This window comes from Tamandua tetradactyla, chromosome 6 (genome assembly GCF_023851605.1).
Source record: "Tamandua tetradactyla isolate mTamTet1 chromosome 6, mTamTet1.pri, whole genome shotgun sequence".
In the NCBI taxonomy this organism is placed as follows: Eukaryota; Metazoa; Chordata; class Mammalia; order Pilosa; family Myrmecophagidae; genus Tamandua; species Tamandua tetradactyla.
Genome location: NC_135332.1, coordinates 60,790,162 through 60,816,719, shown reverse-complemented (window position 1 = coordinate 60,816,719; position 26,558 = coordinate 60,790,162). Strand labels below are relative to the sequence as shown.

The following is a 26,558-nucleotide window of genomic DNA, read 5'->3' as shown; positions in this document are numbered from 1 at the left end:
GGATAAATGTGCCTCTTTCTCCACATCCTCTCCAGCACTTGTCATTTTCTGTTTTATTGTTTCATTGATAATGGCCATTCTGGTGGGTATGAGATGATATCTCATTGTGGTTTTTTTTTTTCTATATTGAGATTTTATTGGTTCTGAAGATGAGCACAGACATTATGAACAATTTGTACACAATTCTTAATGTATGTACCGAAAATCTAAAAAGCCATGTAGTCGTAATTTTTCTAAAATTATTCCAGTGACTTTCCAGCTTAAAATTTGGAGGCAAGTTTACCCTATGAAGATTATCAAGTACCACCACTATCTTCAAATGTTGAAAAGCTGTTACATCATTAAGTCCCACTAATTCACAATTTAATATCATACACACCACACACATTTCCTATCTTTCCCAGCATATAACGAAGTTATTAGGCAAATTGGACTATCACGACCAAGGATGTTACTGCGTGCACACAGTTCTGACAGGGAGAGCCAAGATTAGAGAACAGTTTTAAGAAACAATTCTACTAAAAAACACAGGAACAGAAGTAATTTAAAACGTTCAACATGTACTAAATGCATGACTGTGACTCCAAATCTTCATTTAGTATATGTTGTATTACAGGGTATAAAAACAGCCACCCTCCCACCCTATGGAATGTTAAGTTGACATCCAAGACAGTCAAAGCCTTCCAAGTCAATATCCCACTGTTTTCTGGTTGTATCAAAAAATAAACAACCAGCAACTGATTTCCCCTCTTAAAAAAAAGCATTTACACTTAAAAAAAATGGGATGAGGTGAAATTTCAATCTCCTCCCTAAAAATGTTTCTTCTAGAGCTACTAAAAAACTTGCATTTACAAAATAGTTGATAAAAATATTCCTCTGGATTGTACAAGAAGGGACAAACAGGGGCCACTGAAAAGACATGGTATATGATATTAATCAGACTTGGCTTCTTTCTCTCCTGCTTCATCAGAGACTGGACTCTCCTCATTTTTAGTTTCTCCATTTTCTGCAGGTAAATCTTTAGTTTCTTGGTTAGCCGCTTCAGCTTGTTTTCCCTTTGCTCCCCTTTTCCCTTTAGGTTGCACTTTTTTGTCTGAAGACTTATCCTTTCCCGCTGCCTTTTTTGGCTTCGTTTCCACTTTCGCAGGAGCAGGTTTAGCTGACAGTCTCGCCGACCTCCTCTTGGGCTCCTCCTTCCCGCGGCGGAGCGGGAGCGTGCTGGGTGCTGCGAGCCGCGGGGCACCGAGAGCCTTAGCGAAGCTGGACTGCAGGCCTCTGCCGCTCCTCCCGCTGCCGGAGCTGCTGGGACCCGCGGCGGGGGCGTTGGGAGAACTGGATGAAACCGGATTCTCTCATTGTGGTTTTGATTTGCATTTCCCTAATAGCCAGGGCACTTGAGCATCTTTTCATGTGCCTTTTGGCCATTTGTATTTTCTCTTCTGAGAAATGTTTGTTCAAGTCTTTTGCCCATTTTGTGATTGGGTTGTCTGTCTTTTTGTTGTTGAGTTGAACAATCTCTTTGTATATTCTGGATACTAGACATTTATCTGATATATCATTTCCAAATGTTGTCTCCCATTGTATAGGCTGTCTTTTTACTTTCTTGATGAAGTTCTTTGATGTGCAAAAATGTTTAATTTTGAGGAGTTCCCATTTCTTTCTTTCTTTCTTTCTTCAATGCTCATGCTTTGGGTGCAAGGTCTAGTAAACCACCTCCTATTATAAGATTTATAAGATGTTTCCCTATATTTTCCTCTAACAGTTTTATGGTCTTAGGTCTAATATTTAGGTCTTTGATCCATTTTGAGTTCATTTTTGTATAGGGTGTGAGATATGGACACTTTCATTCTTTTGCATGTGGATATCCAGTTCTCTAGGCACAATTTATTGAAGAGACTGTTCTGTCCCAGGTGAGTTGGTTTGATGGCCTTATCAAAGATCAATTGTCCATAGATGAGAGGGTCTATATCTGAACACTCTACTCGATTCCATTGGTCAGTATATTTATCTTTATGCCAGTACCATGCTATTTTGACCACTGTAGCTTCATAATATGCCTTAAAGTCAGGTAGTGTGAGACCTCTGAATTCATTTTTCTTTCTCAGGATACTTTAGCTATTTGGGGCACCCTGCCCTTCCAGATAAATTTGCTTATTGGTTTTTTTTTTCTATTTCTGAAAAGTAAGTTTTGGGGATTTTAATTGGTATTGCATTGAATCTGTAAATCAATTTAGGTAGAATTGACATCTTAACTATATTTAATCTTCCAATCCATGAACACAGTATGCCCTTCCATTTATTTAGGTCTTCAGTGATTTCTTTTAACAATTTCTTATCTTTTTCTCTGTATAGGTCTTTTGTCTCTTTAGTCAAATTTACTCCTAAATATTTTGTTCTTTTGGTTGCAATTGTAAATGGAATTTTTTTCATGATTTCCCCCTCAGATTGTTCATTACTAGTGTATAGAAACACTACAGAGTTTTGAGTGTTGCTCTTGTAACCTGCCACTTTGCTGTACTCATTTTTTAGCTCTAGTAGTTTTGCTGTGGATTTTTGGGGGTTTTTGACATATAGTATCATATCATCTTCAAACAGTGAGAGTTTTACTTCTTCCTTTCTAATTTTGATGCCTTGTATTTCTTTTTCTTGTCTAATTGCTCTGGCTAGAACTTCCAACACAATGTTGAACAGCAGTGGTGATAGTGGACATACTTATCTTTCTCCTGATCTTAGGGGGAAAGCTTTCAGTTTTCCCATGGTGGTTAGTTTTTTAACAATTTGGAGCCAGGAGTCAATATATAGAAATTGGTCAGGGTGTCCAGGCTGTCCCGTGACAACTTGCCAGATGGCTCAGATCAGTTGGGGTTCAAACGACCCCTCGGACGGCCATCCAACTCCAAAAGTGGGCCAGTCCAATTGGCAAAATTTGCGTAGCTCCTGAGGCTCGAGCTTCACTCCATTGTCTCCAGAAAACCCTTTCCTAAAGTTCTTAATGAGGTATGCTAAGGGGGTTTTGCTTTCAGTACCACCCGGGGCAAGAGAGAACAATGAAACAAACAACAGGACAACCAGTTCATCTGTCTCTGGCCACTTCCTGCCTAAATTCCCAGGAAAATTTAGGGTTCTCTTGGCATAAGGTGGGTTGGTATAAACCCCCAACCCGGACTCTCACAAACTCTTTCATTCGATCGAGAGGACCACTGTGCAAGCTGTAACGAGATCCCATGGAGCCGCGGGTCAGGACACACACTTCGCCGCGTGGGTGACACAGCAGCAAAGCCTCTGGACAGAGCCAAGACTTGTTCACACACTTTCACACACCAGACACTCAACAACATGACAAATTATATATGACACCCTCCCAAAACCAGAGTGTATCTAACTACCAGGGGTTTCTCCTGCAGCGTCTCTGAAGATTCCTCGGCATGGTTTAGGAGGGGATGAGCCTCCTCATCTGCCCGAAAGACAGGACCTGACAGTCCCTCTACCTGGTCGGCGGGTGATGGGTGAACAGCTGCTCTGACCAGTCCGACGGGCAGAGCTCCGGGTCAGTTCTCACAGCTGCCCCGTTCTAGTCAGATGATCCCGAACTGGAAGAAAGAGTTCCAGGGGTGCCCTAGGGATGATCAAGATTGGTCCCCAGCTCGGGCCTCCCCAGAGGCGGGAAGGAACACAAGGGTGTCTCTTCCTTGGGGTGCAGAGTTTCCTGGCCAATGCACCAGAAATGCAGTAGGGGAAAACTCCGAATGACACCCAAGAAAGCACCGGAGCCTCTGAGAAGTGGACAAAACTTTTATTGCTGGCAGTCTCAGAAGACTCCCGGCCAAAGTTTGAGAGCCCTAAATATTCTTTGTTTCCAGATTATATAGGCTAGTAAGCAAGGTGGGAGTTTCTATGGGAATGGGCGGTAAACCCTGGAAAGCTACAGAATTCCTGTTGTCTGAGATGGGAAGTGGGCAGAGGACCCCTGCTCCGTGGACGTGACCAGGGGCAAGCAGACACTGCAGAAAATTTTGTTTTACTTCTTGCTTTCTACATAGTTGAGGAGAACATAATTTCATAAATTCATAAGGTGATATGCACAAATGAACAAAGTAATACACATAAATTCATAGAGTTGTACAGTAATAATCCTGAGGTTAAACTTACGAACTGCCTCCGCCTAAGCCCACGGGTTCACTGACGGAGAGGACACCTTTCTAAGCAACCACCAAGGGTCGTCCATGGCCCTCCTGTCCCCGCAATTAACCAGAGCCGCCCCTACGCTCCAGCCAACTAATGAACCGAGACGCTGCCTTGAAACCTGGGAAGGAGGTAGTCGGAATATTCCTGGCCAAAACCACGGGCCACGTAACCTGGGGTCCCCTCCCTCACCCCCGCTTCCTTACGGGGTGCTGGTCAGGGTAGTTGCGGGCACCAGGACCCGTACTGCCTTGCGCTCTGCCGCCCCCTACTGTCAAGCTAAACCTCGTGTCTTCATTCTCACCCAGCAGGAACGGCGTCCAAACATGAGAGCCGCCCACCCTTGGCCCGCAGTTCCTTTGTCTTTTCTCCTGCCCCTCTGTGTGCTGATCAGAGGCTAGTACAACCACAGAGTCCCTTTTTTTTAATATGGCCTGCTTCCCGAATTGCATGTCATCCTTGTGCAGGGGCCCTGCTACTCTCCTCTGTATGTGCCAATTTTAGTTTATGTGCTGCCAAAGCAAACACGGGGCAGCCTTGGTTAATCTCCTAACCTTAGACTGACTCTTCACAAACAAGCAAGGAAACAAGCAAAAACACTTTGTGGTGGGGTTGCAGTATCAGCACCAGAAACACCTCCTCCTGTATCTTAAAACTCTGGGGCAGTTAAGAGCAACTCACAATCCTTTCCTGTTGAAAACACTTCAAAGGATAGGAATACAAGGGAACTTCCTTAAAATGATAGAGGGAATATATGAAAAATCCACAGCTAATATCATCCTTAATGGGGAAAAATTGAAAACTTTCCCCCTAAGATCAGGAACAAGACAAGGATGTCCACTATCACCACTATTATTCAACATTGTGTTGGAGGTTCTAGCCAGAGCAATTAGACAAGAAAAAGAAATACAAGGCATCAAAATTGGAAAGGAAGAAGTAAAACTATCACTGTTTGCAGACGATATGATACTATACGTTGAAAACCCGGAAAAATCCACAACAAAACTACTAGAGCTAATAAATGAGTACAGCAATGTAGCAGGTTACAAGATCAACATTCAAAAATCTGTAGCATTTCTATACACTAGCAATGAACAAGCAGAGGGGGAAATCAAGAAACGAATCCCATTTACAATTGCAACTAAAAGAATAAAATACCTAGGAATAAATTTAACTAAAGAGACAAAAAACCTATATAAAGAAAACTACAAAAAACTGCTAAAAGAAATCACAGAAGACCTAAATAGATGGAAGGGCATACCGTGTTCATGGATTGGAAGACTAAATATAGTTAAGATGTCAATCCTACCTAAATTGATTTACAGATTCAATGCAATACCAATCAAAATCCCAACAACTTATTTTTCAGAAATAGAAAAACCAATAAGCAAATTTATCTGGAAGGGCAGGGTGCCCCGAATTGCTAAAAACATCTTGAGGAAAAAAAACGAAGCTGGAGGTCTTGCACTGCCTGACTTTAAGGCATATTATGAAGCCACAGTGGTCAAAACAGCATGGTATTGGCATAAAGAGAGATATATCGACCAATGGAATCGAATAGAGTGCTCAGATATAGACCCTCTCATCTATGAACATCTGATCTTTGATAAGGCAGTCAAGCCAAATCACCTGGGACAGAACAATCTCTTCAATAAATGGTGCCTAGAGAACTGGATATCCATATGCAAAAGAATGAAAGAAGACCCATATCTCACACCCTACACAAAAGTTAACTCAAAATGGATCAAAGATCTAAACATTAGGTCTAAGACCATAAAACAGTTAGAGGAAAATGTAGGGAGATATCTTATGAATCTTACAATTGGAGGCGGTTTTATGGACCTTACACCTAAAGCAAGAGCACTGAAGAAGGAAATAAATAAATGGGAACTCCTCAAAATTAAACACTTTTGTGCATCAAAGAACTTCATCAAGAAAGTAGAAAGACAGCCTACACAATGGGAATCAATATTTGGAAACGACATATCAGATAAAGGTCTAGTATCCAGAATTTATAATGAGATTGTTCAACTCAACAACAAAAAGACAGCCAACCCAATTACAAAATGGGAAAAAGACTTGAATAGACACCTCTCAGAGAAGGAAATACAAATGGCCAAAAGACACATGAAGAGATGCTCAATGTCCCTGGCCATTAGAGAAATGCAAATCAAAATCACAATGAGATATCATCTCACACCCACCAGAATGGCCATTATCAACAAAACAGAAAATGACAAGTGCTGGAGAGGATGCGGTGAAAGAGGCACACTTATTCACTGTTGGTGGGAATGTCAAATGGTGCAACCACTGTGGAAGGCAGTTTGGCGGTTCCTCAAAAAGCTGAATATAGAATTGCCATACGACCCAGCAATACCATTGCTGGGAATCTACTCAAAGGAATTAAGGGCAAAAACTCAAACGGACATTTGCACACCAATGTTTATAGCAGCGTTATTTACAATTGCAAAGAGATGGAAACAGCCAAAATGTCCATCAACAGACGAGTGGCTAAACAAACTGTGGTATATACATACGATGGAATATTATGCAGCTTTAAGGCAGGATAAACTTATGAAGCATGTAATAACATGGATGGACCTAGAGAACATTATGCTGAGTGAGTCTAGCCAAAAACTAAAAGACAAATACTGTATGGTCCCAATGATGTGAATCAACACTCGAGAATAAACTTGGAATATGTCATTGGTAACAGAGTTCAGCAGGAGTTAGAAACAGGGTAAGATAATGGGTAATTGGAGCTGATGCGATACAGACTGTGCAATAGGACTAGATACAAAAACTCAAAAATGGACAGCACAATAATACCTAATTGTAAAGTAATCATGTTAAAACACTGAATGAAGCTGCATCCGAGCTATAGGTTTTTGTTTTGTTTTGTTTTGTTCTTACTATTATTACTTTTATTATTTTTTTCTCTATATTAACATTCTATATCTTTTTCGGTTATATTGCTAGTTCTTCTAAACCGATGCAAATGTACTAAGAAACGATGATCATGCATCTATGTGATGATGTTAAGAATTACTGATTGCATATGTAGAATGGTATGATTTCTAAAAAAAAAAAAAATGGTCAGCACAACACTGCCTAATTGTAATGTAATTATGTTGGAACGCTGAATGAAGCTGCATCTGAGCTATAGTTTTTTTTTTTTCTCATATATTTTTGTACTTTTTATTTTTATTTTTGTTTTCTCTCTGTGTTATCATTTTATTTCTTTTTCTGTTGTCTTGCTATTTCTTTCTCTAAATCGATGCATATGTACTGAGAAATGATGATCATACACCTATGTGATGATATTAAGAATTACTGATTGCATATGTAGAATGGAATGATTTCTAAATGTTGTGTTAGTTAATTTTTTTTAATTAATAAAAAAAAAAAGAGCAACTCTCAGACAATACCACAGAGATTAAAGGTGTTTCACAATCTAACCAAGGTTTTTCAACAGATGCCTCTGACCCTAAAACAACCCTCCAGTTTCCCCTAGGTGTCCCCTGAAGAGTGGGGGGATGCCCACACGGAGGCTTACAGCTCTTCATTTTACTATTTATTGGCATTTTAAAATAATCAGTACCCTCAGGTGGCATTTGTGCTGACTCAGCAATGCCCTGCCCCCGGCAGTGAATTTATCAGCCACACCCAACCTGCCACAAGCCTCCAAATAAGTTGCCCAAGATAAACATGTCTCTGGAAAAATATCAATCTCCCCTCTAAAGAGTCTTGGCAGTTATCGTTGGATTATTGTATCTACAACGTAATGAGCATGTTAACATACCATGAGCTGTAGATATCAAAATTGTTATGATGAGTTTCCCTGAGATCTGAAAATTGTTTCCAGGGTTCTTCAGGGTAAAATATATATGTATATATATATATTTTTTCTTTTTTTGAGAAAAGCTGCCTTAGACTTTGTCAGAAAAAAATTAAAATTAATAATTTACATTTTCACTGAGGATAATACTGGGGGACGTGTGGATGCTTCTGGGATGTTGGTAATGTTTTCTTCCTGGCCTGGAGTCGTTGGCACAAGCTTTTCTTGATGGTGATCCTTTCAGCAGGTCGGTAGCATTTTTTGCACTTTTTGTAAGTGCTACATGTGAGTTTTTAAAGTTTTAAGATTAAAAACCGTTTGCCCCGAACGCAGCCTATGTCCTTGGAGTGGGCCTTGAATCTCCCGTCCCTAATTCTTCAGCAGCCGAGGGGAGGCTCAGCCCCCCCCCCCCCCACGTGACCTCACTCTCTACTCCACGACCCCAGGGGCGCCTAAGGGCCGTGACTCACCTTTGGGGAATTCCCGGCCCCTTGCTTTGATTGTCTCCCCACAGATGTGGCTGTAATAAACCCAAGACTATAAAAGATTCCTTTTCTGATAAGCAGTGGGATTTGAGTGGCTCTGTGTCAGGAACTGCGGAGAGCAGCTCTCAGGAAGGCGCGGCCCCAAGCAGAAGCTGCCTGCGAGTGTGACCCCCAGCTGGCAGACGCGGATTTTAAATCGTTTCAGCGGCTGCCTGACTCCGGCAGGGCTTCTGGCTTCCCCGCAACCCAGAGCACGCCCCACGGAGCCCGCCCCTCCCGCTCCCGCTGCTCTCGCCCCGCGCCAACCCCGCAGGAGGCAGCGTTTCCACAGGGAAGATTGCGCCCTGCGCCGCCTCCTCGCCGATGCCCCCGCACCCCAGCGCTAAACTCCAGCCGCCCTCCTACCCCCCACCCGGCCCCCACCTCTCCATCTCTCCTTCAGGAATCAGCCCAAGCGTCACCAACATGTCTTCTGATGAATTAAAAAGAAACAAGGCAGGGCGGGCCACGGTGGCTCAGCAAGATACTTGCCTGCCATGCCAGAGGACCCAGGTTCGATTTCCGGTGCCTGCCCATGTAAAAAAAAAAAAAAAAAAAAAAAAGAAAGAAATAAACAGGGCCAAGAAGCAGCTTGGTTCACACGAGGAAACGACTCCGGTGTCAGCATACTGTTGGGTTCTGTTTTGAAATAGCCACAGATTATCACCAAGAAATCGTCAACTGGGGAATATCACCTTAAGCTGCAAGGCCACAAAGCGTTCATTTGGGCTCTTAGAAATTGCAATTCGGGGAGCACAGGTTCAGGGGGCAACACAAATCGGATCCGGACTTGGGGTTTCCAGGCAAGAAGGGGTTTTTTTGTTTTTTTTTTTTTTTTGCAAGAAGGGGTTTTAAAGGAAAAGAAGATTAGACTAGTTGTTTGTGCTTGGTGGCTGTTTGGGGAACTCGAGCTGTCCTTGTAGATAGTTTAACTGAATTCTTTATCTCCTGGTTTGTCTTGTGGTCCGGAGGCCCTTGGGGTGTGAGGCGCCCTGTTGCCTGAGGCTCTGCAGACCTGGGTGGTTTGTGAAATCTGGTGGAGACCTGCCTAAGAGTGACCCCCCCACTCCACTTTAAGTCTCTTAGCCATAGTAACTCTACTTTGTTTTCTTTCTTTTATCAAAATTGAATTTCCATAGAAGCTAAACAAGCAAACAAAAAGTAGAAGAAGAAGAAAGGACATTTCTGTTTGTTTTTCCAACATTTTAATCAGAAATAGAAGTTCAATTTTATCAATTCCCTTGTCATTCATTATGCCAATCATAGATTTTTAATATTTTTCCAGTTAATTAATTTGTAGCATCCCACCTGGCAAAGTGCAAATGGGTTATAGGTGTGCCAAGATATTGGACTTTCAGGCCGAAGTGTCAAAGCTAAGTACCTCAAACCATGAGTAGCTTCCTCATTCTAAACATTTTAGTTTAGCACTTTCAAAAAGAGACATAAGATGAATATCTTGACACTCACTATGTTAATAGCTTGCTTTGTATTGTGTTGACTTCAGGGTGTGGGGAAGAAACGTTTTCATGTTGTGGTATATTCTGTTTGCCGGTATTTTATTGGGATAGGGTGGCTCTGTCCGAGTTCTGGTCTATCATTAGCCTAAAATGTCTTTTTTTGTTGTTTTTAAATTCTGTTTAACTTCAAAATCATATTTGTTTCATAAAAGGTACAGAATAATATCTCCTATCATCCTATTGGATTCTTGAAATGGTTTCTTTAAAGAAAGCTTTTTTTGCTCGGGGGGAGAGCTGAATGTGGAAGGAGGAAGGGAAGGAGGGAGAAAGGAAGAGGGAACACCTAAGTGGTGCATCTGGAGTAAAATAGGTTCTCTGGGGGCCGTAGACAATGCGAGGTGCCTCTTCAGGTAGGGTGGGACTTGTGAGGAGGGCGGGGCTTGGGGAAGGCAGAGCAGAAACCACTAAGGAGGGAGGCAGGGGCGTGGGTGGAGGGGGCCTGAAATGACCAAGGTGGGGGGCCCTCATATGGTGACACTGTTTTCCACCAGGCTGGGCCGCAGGTACTCATAGGGCAGGTCCAGTTTGGCATTGCGGGCCTCAATCTCCTTATCCATGACAGCCAGCTCCTCCCTGAACTTCTTCAGCACAGCCTTGGGCCCCGGGCCCGAGAAATATTCCTCCTTATGTTGGCCCAGCGCAACCTGGAATGGAGAGGAAAAGGCAGCTGAAAGCCTTAGGACTCCCCCCAGCACGGGATCCTACACCTGTCCACGGAAGCCTCCACCAGCGGGCAGCTGGCTCTCACCATAACGGTCTGGCGTCTGCCCAGGTGCCAAATGATGGACATCTGGAGAGAAGCCAGATGAAAGTTGGGCAGTGTCGCCATCACCATCTCCAGCGTCACATCCTTGGTGGTAGGTGGAGGCAACCGCATCGTGGAGGGTGCGTTAGGGATCCAAGAGAACCAGTCCAGCTACGGAGGGGTCAGGAGTCTAGAATCAATGTCTAATGTGCATGGAAACCCCTTAGCCCACCTGCACACACACCTGGGCTCCATTCCAGGTCTCAAGTTCCCAGCTGCCATGCTACAGTAAGTACCTGGCCCAGGTGGACAGAGCAGTGCTGGCCTGTGCAGGTAAAGATGCACATGGTGACAAAGTGGCAGACCTGGTCCAGGGAGTCTAGTGAGATGGGGAACCCTGCAAGGAGTGAAGACAGAATCCGTGAGCAAAGCTGAGGCTGTTAAGGCAGAGAGGGGAGAACAAGCAGAATGAGAGGGAATGTCAAGAACTCTGAATAACTTCTCCCAGGAACTGAAGAGAGTGGGGTTGGGTGGGGCGGGGACATGGGAGCTCTGCTGGGAGGAGCCCACTCGGTGGTCCGTGGGCTGAGCTGGTTTGTTCCAAGTCATGAGAACTCATTTGGTTAAATTTTCTTGAATTTAGCAAGCTGGTGGACATCACAGGGTGAGACTAGTTAAATCATGGAAATGGGCAAATGCTACAAATCAGAGCTTCCTTCCTGGACAGCCAGTTGTTAAACATTTATCAGTGACCACTGTTCCCACTGCATGTGGGACCTAGCCGGGTTCTTGGTCGGTGCCCCGGCAGAGCACCTGTCTCCTGTTGAGAGGGGAAAGGAACTGAGAAGGCCTTTAGGCAATTTTAGAGGGACTGGAAATGCTTCTGGAAGATTCCATTGACGTTATGAGGATTGGGGGAGGTCCCAGGAGGAGGCCCCACTTACCTCGGTCCTGGGCCCCCTGCAGCCCGACCTCAGTGATCTCTCGGCACCAGTCCTGCAGCTCAACGTCTTCCTTCACCGCCACTTCTGTCTTATAGTGGAGATTCACAATCCCCTCTACGTACCTGCCAGCCCAGGGTGAGGGAGCAGAAGCTAACAAGAGCTCCCAGGCCCTGCGCTCCCTAGCCACATGGCCAGGTCAAACCCTGCTGCCCCAGAAACAGGCCTCCTGTTCTCCAACTCTCTCCACACGCACACTCCTCACCTATAGGTGATTTCCCAGAGGCGCAGAGCATCTTGGGCATAGAAGGAAGACTTGACTCCCAGGAGCCCCCGGTCGGCCAGGTCTTCAGGGGGACAGAATGACCTATAGGTTAAAAAGGGTCCCGCTTGCTTGAGCAGCTCCACGTGGCCTCCTCCACCTGTGCCCATCAGCTGAAAAGAACAAGCAGAATCAGGCAAATCCAGCTGCTCCAAGGCCAGAGCCAGAAGGAAGGATGAGCCCGAGAATGTCCCTTTCTCTCCCCATACCTGGTCGAAAATTCCCAGGTCAGAGACCAGCCCAGTCCTGGCCCGGATGTTTATTTCCAAGGTGTATCGCAGGTGGGGAATTAAAAGCTAGGGGAGAAAAGGGGGGGAAGGGCAAAGTCAGATGAGAGCTGCTGCAGGTTCCTGAGGGAAACAGGGATGGCAAAGCAGGAGAGGCCCCAGGTCTTCAGAACAAGCAAAATTTGAAGTTCAATGGCCCCTGGACTTCAAGAGTGTTCAGTTAGAATATAGAATTGCCATATGACCCAGCAATACCATTGCTAGGTATCTACTCAAAGGACTTAAGGGCAAAGACACAAACGGACATTTGCACACCAATGTTTATAGCAGCGTTATTTACAATTGCAAAGAGATGGAAACAGCCAAAATGTCCATCAACAGACGAGTGGCTAAACAAACTGTGGTATATACATACGATGGAATATTATGCAACTTTAAGACAGAATAAACTTATGAAGCATGTAATAACATGGATGAACCTAGAGAACATTATGCTGAGTGAGTCTAGCCAAAAACTAAAGGACAAATACTGTATGGTCCCACTGATGTGAACCGACATTTGAGAATAAACTTGGAATATGTCATTGGTATCAGAGACCAGCAGGAGTTAGAAACAGGGTAAGATAATGGGTAATTGGAGCTGAAGGGATACAGACTGTGCAACAGGACTAGATACAAAAACTCAAAAATGGACAGCACAATAATACCTAATTGTAAAGTAATCATGTTAAAACACTGAATGAAGCTGCATCTGAGCTATAGTTTTGTTTGTTTGTTTGCGTCTTTTGTTTTTTTCTTTTACCTTTTTTATATATATTTTTTATTTTTTATTATTATTATTTTTATTTTTTCTCTATATTAACATTCTATATCTTTTTTTGTTGTTTTGCTAGTTCTTTTCCTAAATCGATGCAAATGTACTAAGAAATGATGATCATGCATCTATGTGATGATATTAAGAATTACTGATTGCATATGTAGAATGGAATGATTTCTAAATGTTGTGTTAATTTCTTTTTTTTAATTAATAAAAAAATAAAATAAATTAAAATAAATTAAAAAAAAAAAAAGAGTGTCACGCAGAGCCTGGCACCCAGGAAGAACGCAATAAATGTTCAATATTATAATAATAATAATAAAAAAAGAGTGTTCAGTTAACGTGCATCTCCTACTTAATTCCACGAGCTACTGACATAATGCTTTATGATCATTGAAAGACCTCATTCTTTTCTTAGTATATGAGATTGTTCCAGGTCTGGCCTAGTGCGTCTCAACCTTCTTTCATTGTCATGCCCCCTGCCCCAGGAGCTTTTATGGACTTTTATTTCCTACTTGCATTTCTGTCATGAAATTTTAAAACCACATAGATCTGTCTATGCATACATTTTCTTATATAATCTATATAATTATATAATATATATTCACAAAATGAATGACACATTTTCACCCCTCCCCTGAGAGTCATTTTCACCTCCTTGGGACGTGAAATCACTCCATGAAAATGCATAGAAAGCCATGTCCTCCTGCACCCTTGCTTGCTTGCCACTCGTTTGGTTGGTTCTCCCCAAACCCCATGTTACTCAGAGGGGGTGGCTCCAGAGGTGGGACGTGCCATGGCTGGAGATAGGGGCCGGCAAGAGAGAGGAAATACCTTGAAGATAGGATGTATCGATGGAAGGCACCTCATGGTGGCCATGACAATCACTTCGGCCATCAAGTGTCCCCTCAGCAGATGAGACTGCAGCTCTTGCAGCTGGAAGTCAGAGTTGCGGACCCAGCATTTGGCCAGAAGCCAGGTCATCGGGGGATCCGTGGGCAGGAAAAGGGGTGGTGGGGAGGACTCCGAGCGCGGCACCTGGAGCTAGAGAAGGGAGAAGAGAAGGTCCAGGACCTGCTGTTGGACAGGCTGTCGGTCTTGCATGTTCACCTCTCCCTGCATCCTCCAAATTTGCTTACCCCCCCCCCACCCCCACCCCCACCCCTGCTTACGCTGCTGCCCCCTACAGCTACTCTGTCTGCCTTCCTGTTTCTACACACTTGGTGTGCTCACACCGTGCAAGCTTTCCGCCCCTTGGCCTTCCACAGCGACTCTCCCACTGCCTTCTCCCATCTCCACTTCCTCTTCTGGTCTCCCCATTGTCCCCAAGAATCAAACCTTCTGCTTCCTGCATCCCTCATTCTCTTTCATAACTCTCAGTCTGTCTCTGATCTTTCAACACAGCCCCTACTTGGATAACTTATTCTCCAGTTATCTCCAATCGTAAACATTACAGTTTGAATGTCTCAATGTTGCCTCAAAATTGGCAAGACGAGAGCCTATCTCAGCATCTTTTCCACTTCCCTCTATGCCCCATTTCTGCTTCTGTCCTGGTCATGCAGACATCTCGCTTGACCCTTTCCTTTCCTTTCTCCTTGAATCTGGGCCAGTTATAGTCTTCCTCTGCTCTCCCATCCATTTTTCCTCTCCACCTCTGCCACCACTCCCCATACTGAACCCATTGTCTCTGCCTTGAGGACGTGCTGTAATAGCCTGTCGAAAGCCTGTATCCACTATCTCCCTTCTCCAATTCATGCTAAACACAACTGTCTGTATATTGCACGTAAAGCACCTTTCACTTCAACCTTCAGCAGGTTCCCATGTGCCTGCTCCTTGGCTTGGCATCCACAGCCCACCAACGGTCTGGCCTCCCTCCCCTCACATTATCACCCAGCCCTCCAGTCCAGCTGCCCACTGGGAATTTCCTGGCTCCTCGATGCTCAGTTGCACCTCAGCTCCTGTGCCCAGGCCTTCTGCCCCCTGTGGGAAAGGCCGTTCCCCTCCTTCCTGCTGTCTTAGCCCTAATGCTCCACCACAGCTCAGCTCACAGCCACCCCAACTCCAGTGACCGCCCTCCCCACTGTCTGTCACCAGGACCTCCTCAGTGCCAGGAGCTTATTCAGACATGTCCACCGACTCTCTAGCCAGACTATAAACCCCTTAAAGTCAAATACTTTGTCAGTTTCCTCCCTTACTGCCTCCACCAGTGCCTTAGCACCCTGCCCTGAACAGAGGGTGACCTTAGTGAATTTGTTGACTGACGTGCTAAGTTGAGAAGGCCAATTGTTGGGGCGCAGGACCATGGGTCACCTCACCTGGATGACCATGGGCAAGAGTTTCCCATCAGGCTGAAGCTTCAGCATGACCAGCGGGGCAGCCAGATGCTGCTGTTTGCACAATAACTTGTTGGCCTTGATCCCATCTAGCAGGGCGAAGTCAGCTTCATACAGAGTGCCTCCCTGCATGGGGCGGGTGGGGAGGCAACGGCTGCCATCAGCATAAGCCATCTTCTTCCCACCCTGATTCCCAGAAAGGAAAAAAGGAAGACAGGTGCTTTCTTGTCTCCCTCACTTACTTTGTATCAAGTAGTCCATCAGAGACAGATGAACTCAGTTTGGTTTTACCAAAGATGAAACAGAGGGTCACAGATCCCAGGTCACTCCTACCTCCGTAATCCCATGAATTTTCTCTTTCAGTTGTTCCGTGTTGACTCCTGATTAACAACTCCAATGCTGGCCCTGATTCTCTCAGACCCTCTCTGAATTACGAGCACCAAGGCCCAGCTACATTTCTTTATTTTGACTCTGCCTTTAACTCCTATGAACCATCTTCCCATCACACACTCTCTCTTGCCAGTATCTGTCATCTGGCAGGGAGAGGAAGGCCACGTCGCTGCACTTGTCCAGGAGTGGGCAGATTTTCTCCTGAGGAGTCACTCCTTACCATCCCGCAGCAAGCCCCAAACGCATGGATCCAGCAGCAGCACTGTTGATGCTGACGGCGCCCCACCCCCATCTCACTGTCTCTCCATCCAACACTCCCTTAGGACTCTACGTCCATACCTGGAGCTCCTGTTCCAGCTGTGCCTTCAACTCCTCCATCCCCGGAGGGAACACTAGACGGACTGGCAGGTGAACGGAACGCCTCAGCAACACGGGGTTGGCGCCATTGAGAAACTGGTACCCAAACAAGGCATCTTCCTTCCAGGAATCCCGCACCCGCACTGGAGATGACAGTTGTTGAGCTCGCAGTGCAATCTGAGGTCCTGGTCCTTCCAGAGCCACTAAACCCATTCCCACCTCAGGGACCGGGACTTCTGGTCTCCCAGTCCTGGTACTTTCAGTTCCCCTGGATTGGGTGGGATCTGGGGATAAGGGTCCTGGGGGAAAGTCTTGGGGTAGGGGTACTGACCAGCTAGCTTGCTCTGGCCACACCAGAAAATCCGGTTGAAGTCCTCCAGGTCATTCCAGGTAGTCAGAGCATTTAAAGAGTCCTTGATAGCTAGTTCTGCCAGCCTTCATGGAAGGATGGGGCAAAGAGTTAGTTATTCTTAGAATCAAACATGACAGCCACAGGCACCCCCCATTGGCTGTCCAGCATTGTGCACCCACAAGCCCACTGGCCTCCAGTAAACTAGACCACCTCCCACTCCGCCAGCCCCCTTGCCCTCACCCCTTGGCCAGTGAAGCCTCATAGTCAATTCTCTTGTCCTCCAGAAATCTCTCATCTACAGGAAGGTCACCTAATTTGGACCCAGCCACATTCAGGATTGGCCCATCTTTCCAGTTACCCCACCTGCGGGAGAGAAATGAAACCAGGTGTGGGTGTTGGGAAGGGTGAGCAGCTGTGGGGTCAGGAGGAGCCGGGGAACTGGCAGCAGGGCCCACCGGTAAAGCTTCTTTCTCTCTTTCAGCTCCTCCTCCCTGTGCTTCTTGAACAGGCCTTGAGGGTCATCGAGCACCGTGCGACCTAGAGGGCGGAAGGAGGGCGAGGACAATGAGGCTTCTCCTGACAGCCGTGTCCCGCCTTCCGCAGCCACCCGGCCCTTCTGGGCCAGCTCCTCAGCCCCGCCCCTTGGCAACCTCCAAAGACCCCCGACCCTCCAGATTCCAGGCCCCACACCCTACACCTTCTCCCCGACCCTCAGCTTCCCTCGAGCCCCCGAGGCCTCACATCCTCACCCCGCGCTCACCAGTGCCCTCCGGTAAGCACAGGACGCGGTCGCCCTCCACCCAGCGGTAACAAGGGAACCTGTACTCGGCCCCATCGGCCCCCGGGCCCTGCACGGAGATCCAGTTGCAGAACCAGGCGTCGTCCTGAAGGAGGTGCCGCTTGCGCAGTCTCGCGAACAGCAGCGGCCCCAGGAACTCGGACACTTCCACCTTGAAATCCTTCTCCTGCCGGCATCAGAAAGGCCCAGCGTCCGCGGGCCGGACGGAAAGAGTCCCGGGACCGAGCCCTGTCCCCGCAGACGCCCTTCCGCTGGGCCTCCGGGAAAGCGGCGCGAAGGGGCCAGAAAGAGCAGGGGGCGCTCACCAAGCAGGGGCCCCACGACCGCGGAGAGCGCCCAGAGGAACCGTCTAAGCCGAGACCTGGCGGCGGGGAGAGCTTAGCCCAGGGGAGTGCGGGAGAGGAAGAGCGGGAGAAAAAGTGAGCCAGGCTGGGGAAGCCGAGGGAGCGGAGGCGAAGGGAGGCCGAGCAGCGCGGCGGAGGGGAGCGCACAGCGCCAGGGGTGGGGCAGTGAGCGAGGAAGTCGCGAAGGCTCTAGAAGCTCAAGCCAAGGGGGGGATGAGAGTAGGAATGTAGTGGGGAGAAATGGTTGACTGCAGACGGGCCCGGCAGAGCTGGAGCGGAGGCGGCGAGGCCGGTTAGAAGTGAAGGCGGCACAGGCTCAGGGTGCAGTTGTGGTCGGGGGCGCGGCGAGCAGCAGAGCCTGGGGAGAAGGATGCCCAGGAGAAGGAATGGACAGCGCTCGTGCTTGGATGGACGCGAAGAGAGCAGGCGGCGCGGGTGACCCTGGGGACGGCAGAGAGGAGGTGCGGGAGGCGGGAGGCCCTCGTTAGGGCATGTTCCTTTGAGGTGTCCGTGGGACAGGCGTCCCGCTCTGGGGCTCTGGAGAGAGAGCTGGACAGCCCAGGGGATTTGGGGGTCAGCACCCCCCAAAAGTAGCGGGAGCCGGAGGCAAAGAGCAGGTAGATGATGTGGTGGGAGCGCGGAAGTGGGTCAGGAAATTGAGAGCTCCCATCTTTGGGCTTCTGTTCCCCCCCTGTGCTGAAGTCCATGAGGTCGGAAATCTAGGAACGGCGAGGTTTGAAAGAGTAGCTTTTAGGAATGGGGGAAAGGAGACTGTCAGGCCACTCCCGGGACCATTGAGTTTCTAGGAGGGCGAGAGCTCGATTCCAAAGAGACTGGGCGGCTGGAACATTTATTGAGCGCTTGCTAGGTGCCATGTACGGCCCTAAAGTGCATCCCCGAGGTCTCGGGGCGCTCTCTGTGGTCAGGTTCAAGGCTCGCCGGGTTTGACCGACTGGAGCCCAGAGGCGCATCCGCCCGGCCCGGCCCGCGCCGCCCGGCCCGCTCACCTGGCCCCGCATCGGCCACAGGCACCACCCGAGCGCCGCCTCCCCGTGCTGGCCGACCAGCCACAGCTGCACTGGGTTCTTGGAGCCCGCGCAGAGCGAGTCCCCGGTGGACACGCGGATGCGGTAGAGACCCATCTTGCCCGAAGAAGTTTGGTGCCTTCTGAGCTGGAAGAAGTGGACGCGGCAAATAACGGGCACCGGGACCCCGCCCCCTCGGAAATCAGAGGGTGTGGGTGCAAGGTCGTCAGCCAATCCCGCACGTCAGGCGTGGGGACCCCGGCAGCCCAGAGCTCGGTCCCCATTCGGAGAAGAAGGGTCCTGGCCGGGATTTCCAGGTGCGGCCCATTATCCTGGTGGGAGGAAGGTGGGAAATGGAAGCAAATGAGGATTGGGGCAGAAAACAGGAAGGAAAAATGGACGCCTAGCCGCAGACAGACACACACAGAACAGAGACACACACACAGTGGCCTCATAAGCTACCTCACTTCGGCCAAGTTTGCAGGTAGCGGCGAAGGAGGCGAGGTGGTCCTGTCTGCCGCAGTACCTGAGGAATGTGCATTTAGGGCACCAAATTAGTTGGACCACATGAGTACTTGCCTGCCCTATGTTGGGCTCTGAGAACCAACCATTCCTTTCTAGCTTAAAAGTGTCTGCCTCCCTATAACTGCAGGATAAAAATCCAAATTCCTTGGCATTCAAAGCCTTGGCTAACTTTTCCCCATCTCCTCCCACCGCATCCCTTCCCATTCTCCCTCCTCTCCACGGTGAGCTGAAACCTGTTTCCCAGAATGCACCAAGTTATTCTTCTTCCTTGTCTTTACTTCTGCAGTCCTTGCTCCTGGGAAATTCTGTTCACCCTTCAAAAGCTTGGGTGGACTCCAGCTTTTCAGTGACTCCTCCCTGGCATCCGCCTTCCCACCAGAACTAAATCTGCTGCCCCTACTGCTTTTGCTCTTTGTGCATACTTCTGTCATTGCATCCTTAATCCTTATTGTAATAATTTGTTTGAATATCTATATCCGCGACTAATGTGAGCTCCTCCTCAGCAGGGACTTTCTCATTTTGGTTCCCCTCCTCTATAAGTGCCAAAACACACTCAGTGGAGGTATCAATTCTAAATACTTCTTTCTTTTGCTGGAGAGATACAAATGTTCAATAAAATGATCATGGTGATGAATACACAACTATGTGACGATATTTTGCATTGATTGTATACCATGACAAGAATGCCTGTATGTCAAGAATGTATGTTTGTTCACTGTTTATAACAAAAGTATATAAAAAATAAAATAAATAATTCTTTCCCTTAAGGGAGACAAAGGCAACAAATAATTACCACAGAGTGTAAAAATAAAGGAATAGTAAACTTGTACCACCTTGGTGTCGAGTACATTAAAGCTTATAAAACAAATGAAGAAGATGGAAATATGTCTGATACATCATTTTTGGGTTTATTTTTTACTGGAAGTAACATTCATGTGATTCAAAATTCAAAAAGTACAAAGTAGCATCCAATAATATATCCCTCCCTCTTGGTCCCAAGTTATCCTGTTCCCCCACCCCAGCTGCCACTGTTACCAGTCTCTTTCGTGCACATTTGGAAGCAGACTCATCCTTTCCTTTTCATCCTTTTCCTGCACACGATAGCATACTTTACACAATATTCCATGCCTTTTTCTCCTATATTGCAACATAAATCAGATCATTCCATATCAGCACCTGAGAAGCCTCCTTGTTCTTTTGTAAGGCTGTCTTGTTTGGATGCATCATAAAATACTCTACCAGTCCCTTATAAGTGGGCATTAGGTTGTTTGCAATCTTTTGTAACTACCAAAAAAGAAAAAAAGAAAAAGAAAAAAAAAACCTTCTGAAATAATCCTGTGTATACATCTATAGCATAAAATCCTAAAAATGGAATTGCTGAGTCAAAATATATGTGCATGTTTCAGTGGGAAAAGAAAGACCATTTCTTCCTGTGCCTCCCTTTTGAAAAGCAGGGGAAACTTTCCCAGAAACCACCCAACAGCTTCCCCTCATGCAGTGTTGGCCAAAACAGGTGACATGTCTACCCCCAAACCTTCAAAAATGCAAGGAAAATAGAACCACCACGATCATCTTAGTCTAGCTAGGATTTACCCTTGAGAGACATAAACCGGGATGGGCATATATGGAGCTCCATGAATAAGCTAAAGGGATGGGTTAATGGATTCAGAATAGGCACCCAAGCATGCCTGCTATAGAATGGTGCAGCCCCTCTGGAGGCCAGTGCAGTGGTTCCACAGGAGGCTAGGGATGGAGTTGTCATATGATTCTGCAACCCTGTTGCTAGGTATACGCATGAAGTAACTGAGGGTGGGAACATGAATGGACATTAGCACACTGGTGTCAATGGCAGCAGTAGTCACGATTTGCAATGGATGTAGGTAGCCTACAAGTGTGTCGACTGAGGAATGTAAGGAAGAACTGTGATGTATACATACAACAGACCACTGAGTAGCTGCAAGAAGAAATGCAGTTTTGAGACATGCAACTAGGTGAATGAGACTTGAGGACAGTATGTGGAATGAAATGGCAGAAACAAAAAGACAACTATTATGCCTCACTCATATGGACTAACTATAACATATAAATTTGGAGAATTGAATTCGAGACCATGGGTTATCAGGTTGGGGCCTATTGTAAAGGTTCCTAGACTGTAAGCTTTTACAGCAGCCACATCTATTCCAGAATTGTAAATTGTTATTTCTAAATTCTGAGATGCTGAGCTATTTGGGTATAACCTGGTCATTCCCTGGAACTTTGGGTATTTGTGTGATACCTGAGACTCAGAGATAGAGCCATAACGGAAGTTATGACAGTCAGCACTGCCCCATACAGCAATGGTTAAAAAGGATGAAAAAGTGATCAGACTTCAACTAGAGATGTGAGTGATGCTGATCTGGATAGGACAAAGATGAATCAGAATACAGGGTAAAGGATAATATAATCTATATTTTTAAAACTTCAACTTCTGTGTGAGACCAAAGGAAGAGATGTTTTTTGATGCAAATACATTTTGAGTAGCACAATAACCTGTTTCAACTTGTATGGTCAGTTTATTTGAATACCATAATTCCACGGAATAGGGAGTGAGCTCTTGTTGGTTTACACAAATGGGTGTGATGCCACAATACATTCCAGAGTAATCTGAGCAGAGATTTAAAAAGTATTTGAAACCCCCCTGGAGGGACTGGGGAGAAAGGAGGAATTATTAAACTTCCTGGTATTCTCGCAAGCAGTAGGAACAAACAATTTAATAGGCTGAGCCCTCGATCTTGGGGCTCGCCCCCTACAAAACTTATTCCTGCAAAGGAGAAGCTAGGCCTACTTGAATTATGCCTAAAAGTCACCCTCACCTCTTCTGTGCTCAGATGTGGCCTCTCTCTCTAAGCCAACTCGACAGGTGAACTCCCTGCCCTCCCCATTACATGGGACATGACTCCCAGGGTATAAATCTCCCTGGCAATGCGGGACATGACTCCCAGGATGAGCTGGGACTTGGCATCAAGGGATTGAGAAAACCTTCCTGACCAAAAGGGGGAAGACAGAAATGAGACAAAATAAAGTTCAGTGGCTGAGAGACTTTAGAGTCGAGAATTTCTTGGAGGTTATTCTTATGCATTATATAGATATCCCTTTTTAGTTATGGTATATTGGAGTGGCTGGAGTGAAGTACCTGAAACTGTTGACCTGTATTCTAACAGCCTTGACTCTTTTTTTTTTTTTTGACTTTTTAATTCTATAACATATATACAAAGCAAGGAAATAAAAAAGCAATCGTTTTCAATGCACTCTTCAACAAGTGGTAATAGGACAGATTCCAGAGTTTGTCATTGGCTACCATACTATCATCTCAGATTTTTCCTTCTGGCTGCTCCAGAATATAGGAGGCTAGAAGGAATAAATAATTTTTAGCATCACAATAGACTTTTTTCCTCTTTTTTGTGAAAAATAATATATATACAAAAAGCAATAAATTTCAAAGCACAGCACTGCAATCAGTTGAAGAACATATTTCAGAGTTTAGTATGGGTTACAATTCCACAATTTTATTTTTACTTTTAGTTGCTCTAAGATACTGGAGACTAAAAGAGATATCAATTTAATGATTCAACAATCATATTCATTTGTTAAATCCTATCTTCTCTGTATAACTCCACCGACACCTTTGATCTTTCTATCCCTCTCTTTAGGGGTGTTTGGGCTATATTTTAATTGTAGTAGCATATATATAACCTAAAATTTCCCCTTTTAACCACATTCAGATATATAATTCAGAGGCATTATGTTAAAATGTGCTACCATCAACCATCCATTACCAAAACTTTCCCATCACCCCTAACAGAAACTCTTCCAATTAAGCATTAATTTCCCATTCCCTACTCCCACCCTGGTTGATGGTAACTATACTCAAGTTTCTGACCCGATGAATTTGCTTATTCCAATTATTTCATGTTAGAGATATTTGCATCATTTTCTGTCTGGCTGATTTCACTCAACATGGTGTATTCAAGGTTCATCCATGTTGTCACATGTATCAGAACTTTATCCCGTTTTACGGGTGAATGATACTCCATTGTATGCATATACCACATTTTGTTTATCTGTTCTTCTGTTGATGGACCCCTGGGTTGTTCCATCTTTTGGTAATTGTGAATAATGCCACTATGAACACTGGTGAGCAAACATCTGTTTGAGTCACTGTTCAAGTGCTTTTGGTCAAATACCTAGAAATGGGAGTGCCAGATCTTACGGTAATTCTATACTTAACTTTCTGAGGAAACATCAAATTGTTTCCTACAGAGGCTGTGCCATTTTACATTCCCATCTACAATGAACAAGTGTTCCTATTTCTCTACATCCTTTCCAACACTTCATGTTTGCCATTTTTTATAATAGTAGCCATCCTAGCGATTGTGAAAAGTTTCTTATTGTGGTTTTGATTTGTATTTTCCTAATCACTAATGATGTTAAACATCTTTTCATGTGCTTTTTGGCCATTTGTATATCTTCTTTAGAGAATGTCTATTCAAGTCTGTTTTAGTTTGCTAAAGCTGCCAGAATGCAGCACACCAGAGACCAGAGATGGACTGGCTTTTAATAAGATTTATTTAGTTACAAATCTATAGTTCTTCAAAGGAAAGGCAGCTAGCTTTCATCTGAGTTTCTCTGTCACATGGGAAGGCACACAGCAAAGACTGCTGGCCTTCTCTCATGGCTTCTGGGTTCCATTAGTTTCTCTGCAGCTCCAAATGTCTGGGCTAAGCTGCGAGTGCTGAGATGAGGTGTGCTGAGCTGCTTGAGCGGTGCTATGCCAACCTCTCTTCTTACCTCTCTCTTTTAAGCCTCCAGTTAGTTAAATAAAACCTCACTCACTGTGAAGGCTCTCCCCTTAGCTGACTGTGGATGTAATCAATCATAGATGAATTTCACCTGCTGATGATTTTAAGTCCACAGCAACAGAACGGGGCATCATCACCTGGGCAAGTTGACATCTGACCCTAACTATCACAAAGTATTTGGCCCATTTTTTTTAACACTTTTTATTGTAAAATATAACACATACAAAAAGCAAAGAAAGAAAAATTCAATAGTTTTCAAAGCACACTTCAATAAGTAGTTATAGAACAGATCTACATAAAATGGTAGTTTGTCATAACCACCATCTCAGATTTTTTCTTCTAGGTGCTCCAAAACACTGGAGGTAGAAGGAATATTAATATAGTGATTTCATAATCATACTCATTTGTTAAATCCTATTTTGTGTTATACCTCCTCCTTCTTCTCTGATCCTTCTCCCAACTATAGGTATCTTTAGGCAATGCTGGTTCCAACTTTTTCATGTTGAGCCTTTTTCATGTCCACTCTAAAGGATAGGAGGATGTAATTAATCGATTATCTTGCACAGGCTGGTCCCTCTGAGTTTCAAGATTTATCTGACCTAGAACCCTCCAAGAATTATAGATTCCAGGAAGGCAACTTAGTGCATGAAACCTTTATAGAGTCTCAGTTCAAGTTCTAGGTGTTTTTAAGAGTCAACAGGAGTGATGTTGGTTGGGGTTTAGCAAACCATGGGAAATTAGCACTATCTAACTAAAGTTTGCAAAAGAGTAGTCTCCAAAGTACCCTCTTGACTCTATTTGATTTCTCTTGGCCACTGATGCCTTGTTTTATTACATTTCCTTACCCCTTTTTGGTCAGGAAGGTTTTTGTCAATCCCATGGTTCCAGAGCCAGGCTCATCCCTGGGAGTCATACCCTACGTAGTTAGGTTTTCACCCCAAATGTCATGTCCCATGTAGGGGGAAGAGTAATGAATTTCCTTAAAGAGTTGAGCTTAGAGAAAGAGAGGCCACATCTGAGGAACAAAAGAGGTTTCCTGGAAGCAAGTCTTAGACCTCGTTATGGGTAGTCTTAGCTTCTCCCTTACACAAATAGGTTTCATTAGGGCAAGCCTCCAAATAAAGGGCTTGCTTTGGCCCATTTTTAAATTGGGCTGTCTGTATGTTGTTGAGTTGTAGGATTTTATTATATATTCTGGAATATATATCTGGTTTTCAAAGACTTTCTCCCATTCTGTAGGCTGTCTTTTTACTTTCATGATGAAGCCCTTTGATGCATATATTAGTTTCTTAAATGCTGCCAGAATGCAATGTACCAGAAATGGAACAGCTTTTAAAAGGGGAATTTAGTAAGTTGCAAATTTACAGTTCTAAGCCTATAAAAATGTCCAAATTAAGGTATCCAGTAAAAGAGACCTTAATTCAATGAAGGCTGATGGGTCTGGAACAGCCCTGTCAGCTGGGAAACCATGTGGCTGGCATCTGCTGGTCCCTTGCTCCTGGGCTCTGTTGCTTTCAGCCTCTGTTCCTGTGGAGGTTCCTCCCTTTGCTTCTCTGGGGCTGGCTTTCATCTCTTGGCTTCCCTTAGCTTTCTCCAGGTTCTGGCTTGTTTAATCTCTGTCTGCTGGGCTCCAAGCATCTCCAAATATCCATGTCTCTGTTTTCTGCCTGTCATCTCTGCTCTGAAGTTTCTGTTGGCTTTGAAGCTTCTGTCATTTCTGGCTCTCTAAAATTTCTCTTCTTTTCAAGGGTTCCAGTAAACTAATCATAACCCACCTGGGATGCGTGGAGTCACATCTCCATCTAATCAAAAGTTTCACCCTACAATATTGAGTCAGGATTAAAAAAAACAGCTGCCCCCACAAGACTGGATCAGGATTAAAATGTGGCTTTTCTGGGGTACATAACACTTTCAAACCGGCACAATGCACAAAAGGTTTTTATTTTGATGAAGTCCCATTTATCTATTTTTTCTTTTGTTGCTTGTGCTTCTGGTGCACAACTCTCACTGGTCTACATGTCTATCCTTGTGTGAATACCATGCTCTTTTGATTACTGTGGCTGTGTGGGAAGTTTCAAAATTGGATGTGTTAGTCCTCCAACTTAATTCTTTTTTAAGACGGTCTTGATTATTTGGGGCCCCTTACCCTTCCATATAAATTTGTTGACTGGCTTTTTCAATTCTGCAAAAGTTACTGGGATTTTTATTGGAATCGTATTGAATATATAAATCACTTGGATGGAACTGGCATCTAAACAATATTTAGTCTTCTAATCCATGAAAACAGAGTATCCTTTGATTTATTTAGGTCTCCTTTTGATTTCCTTTAGCAACACTTTTTTTTCAAGTACAAGTCCTTTACATCCTTGGTTAAGTTTCTTCTTAGATATTTGATTCTATTAGTTGTTAATGTAAATGGAATTTTTCTTAATTAATTTCAGATTCTTCATTATTATTGTATAGAAACACTACTGATTTTTGC

General features: G+C 45.1%; 1 protein-coding gene, 1 non-coding gene and 1 pseudogene across 2 annotated transcripts; all 3 read right to left on the bottom strand.

The window, feature by feature from the left end:
• Positions 1 to 110: 110 nt before the first annotated feature.
• On the bottom strand, positions 111 to 4,225 carry LOC143686686 (non-histone chromosomal protein HMG-14 pseudogene; annotated as a pseudogene).
• Positions 4,226 to 4,605: 380 nt separating this feature from the next.
• LOC143689236 (U6 spliceosomal RNA) lies at positions 4,606 to 4,710 on the bottom strand. The gene has a single exon (XR_013178693.1). It is a non-coding gene; the product is annotated as a U6 spliceosomal RNA (small nuclear RNA).
• Positions 4,711 to 9,714: 5,004 nt separating this feature from the next.
• ALOX15 (arachidonate 15-lipoxygenase) lies at positions 9,715 to 18,989 on the bottom strand. Its single transcript, XM_077165692.1, has 14 exons — positions 18,696 to 18,989; positions 17,306 to 17,510; positions 17,001 to 17,082; positions 16,786 to 16,908; positions 16,525 to 16,628; positions 16,176 to 16,336; positions 15,429 to 15,572; positions 13,948 to 14,157; positions 12,279 to 12,365; positions 12,013 to 12,182; positions 11,751 to 11,872; positions 11,103 to 11,203; positions 10,810 to 10,977; positions 9,715 to 10,705 (listed from the first exon to the last, which is right to left on the bottom strand). Exons 1-14 carry the CDS (start codon positions 18,828 to 18,830, stop codon positions 10,526 to 10,528), a joined length of 1,992 nt encoding a protein of 663 aa, XP_077021807.1. The 5' UTR covers positions 18,831 to 18,989; the 3' UTR covers positions 9,715 to 10,525.
• Between the last annotated feature and the right edge of the window lie 7,569 nt (positions 18,990 to 26,558).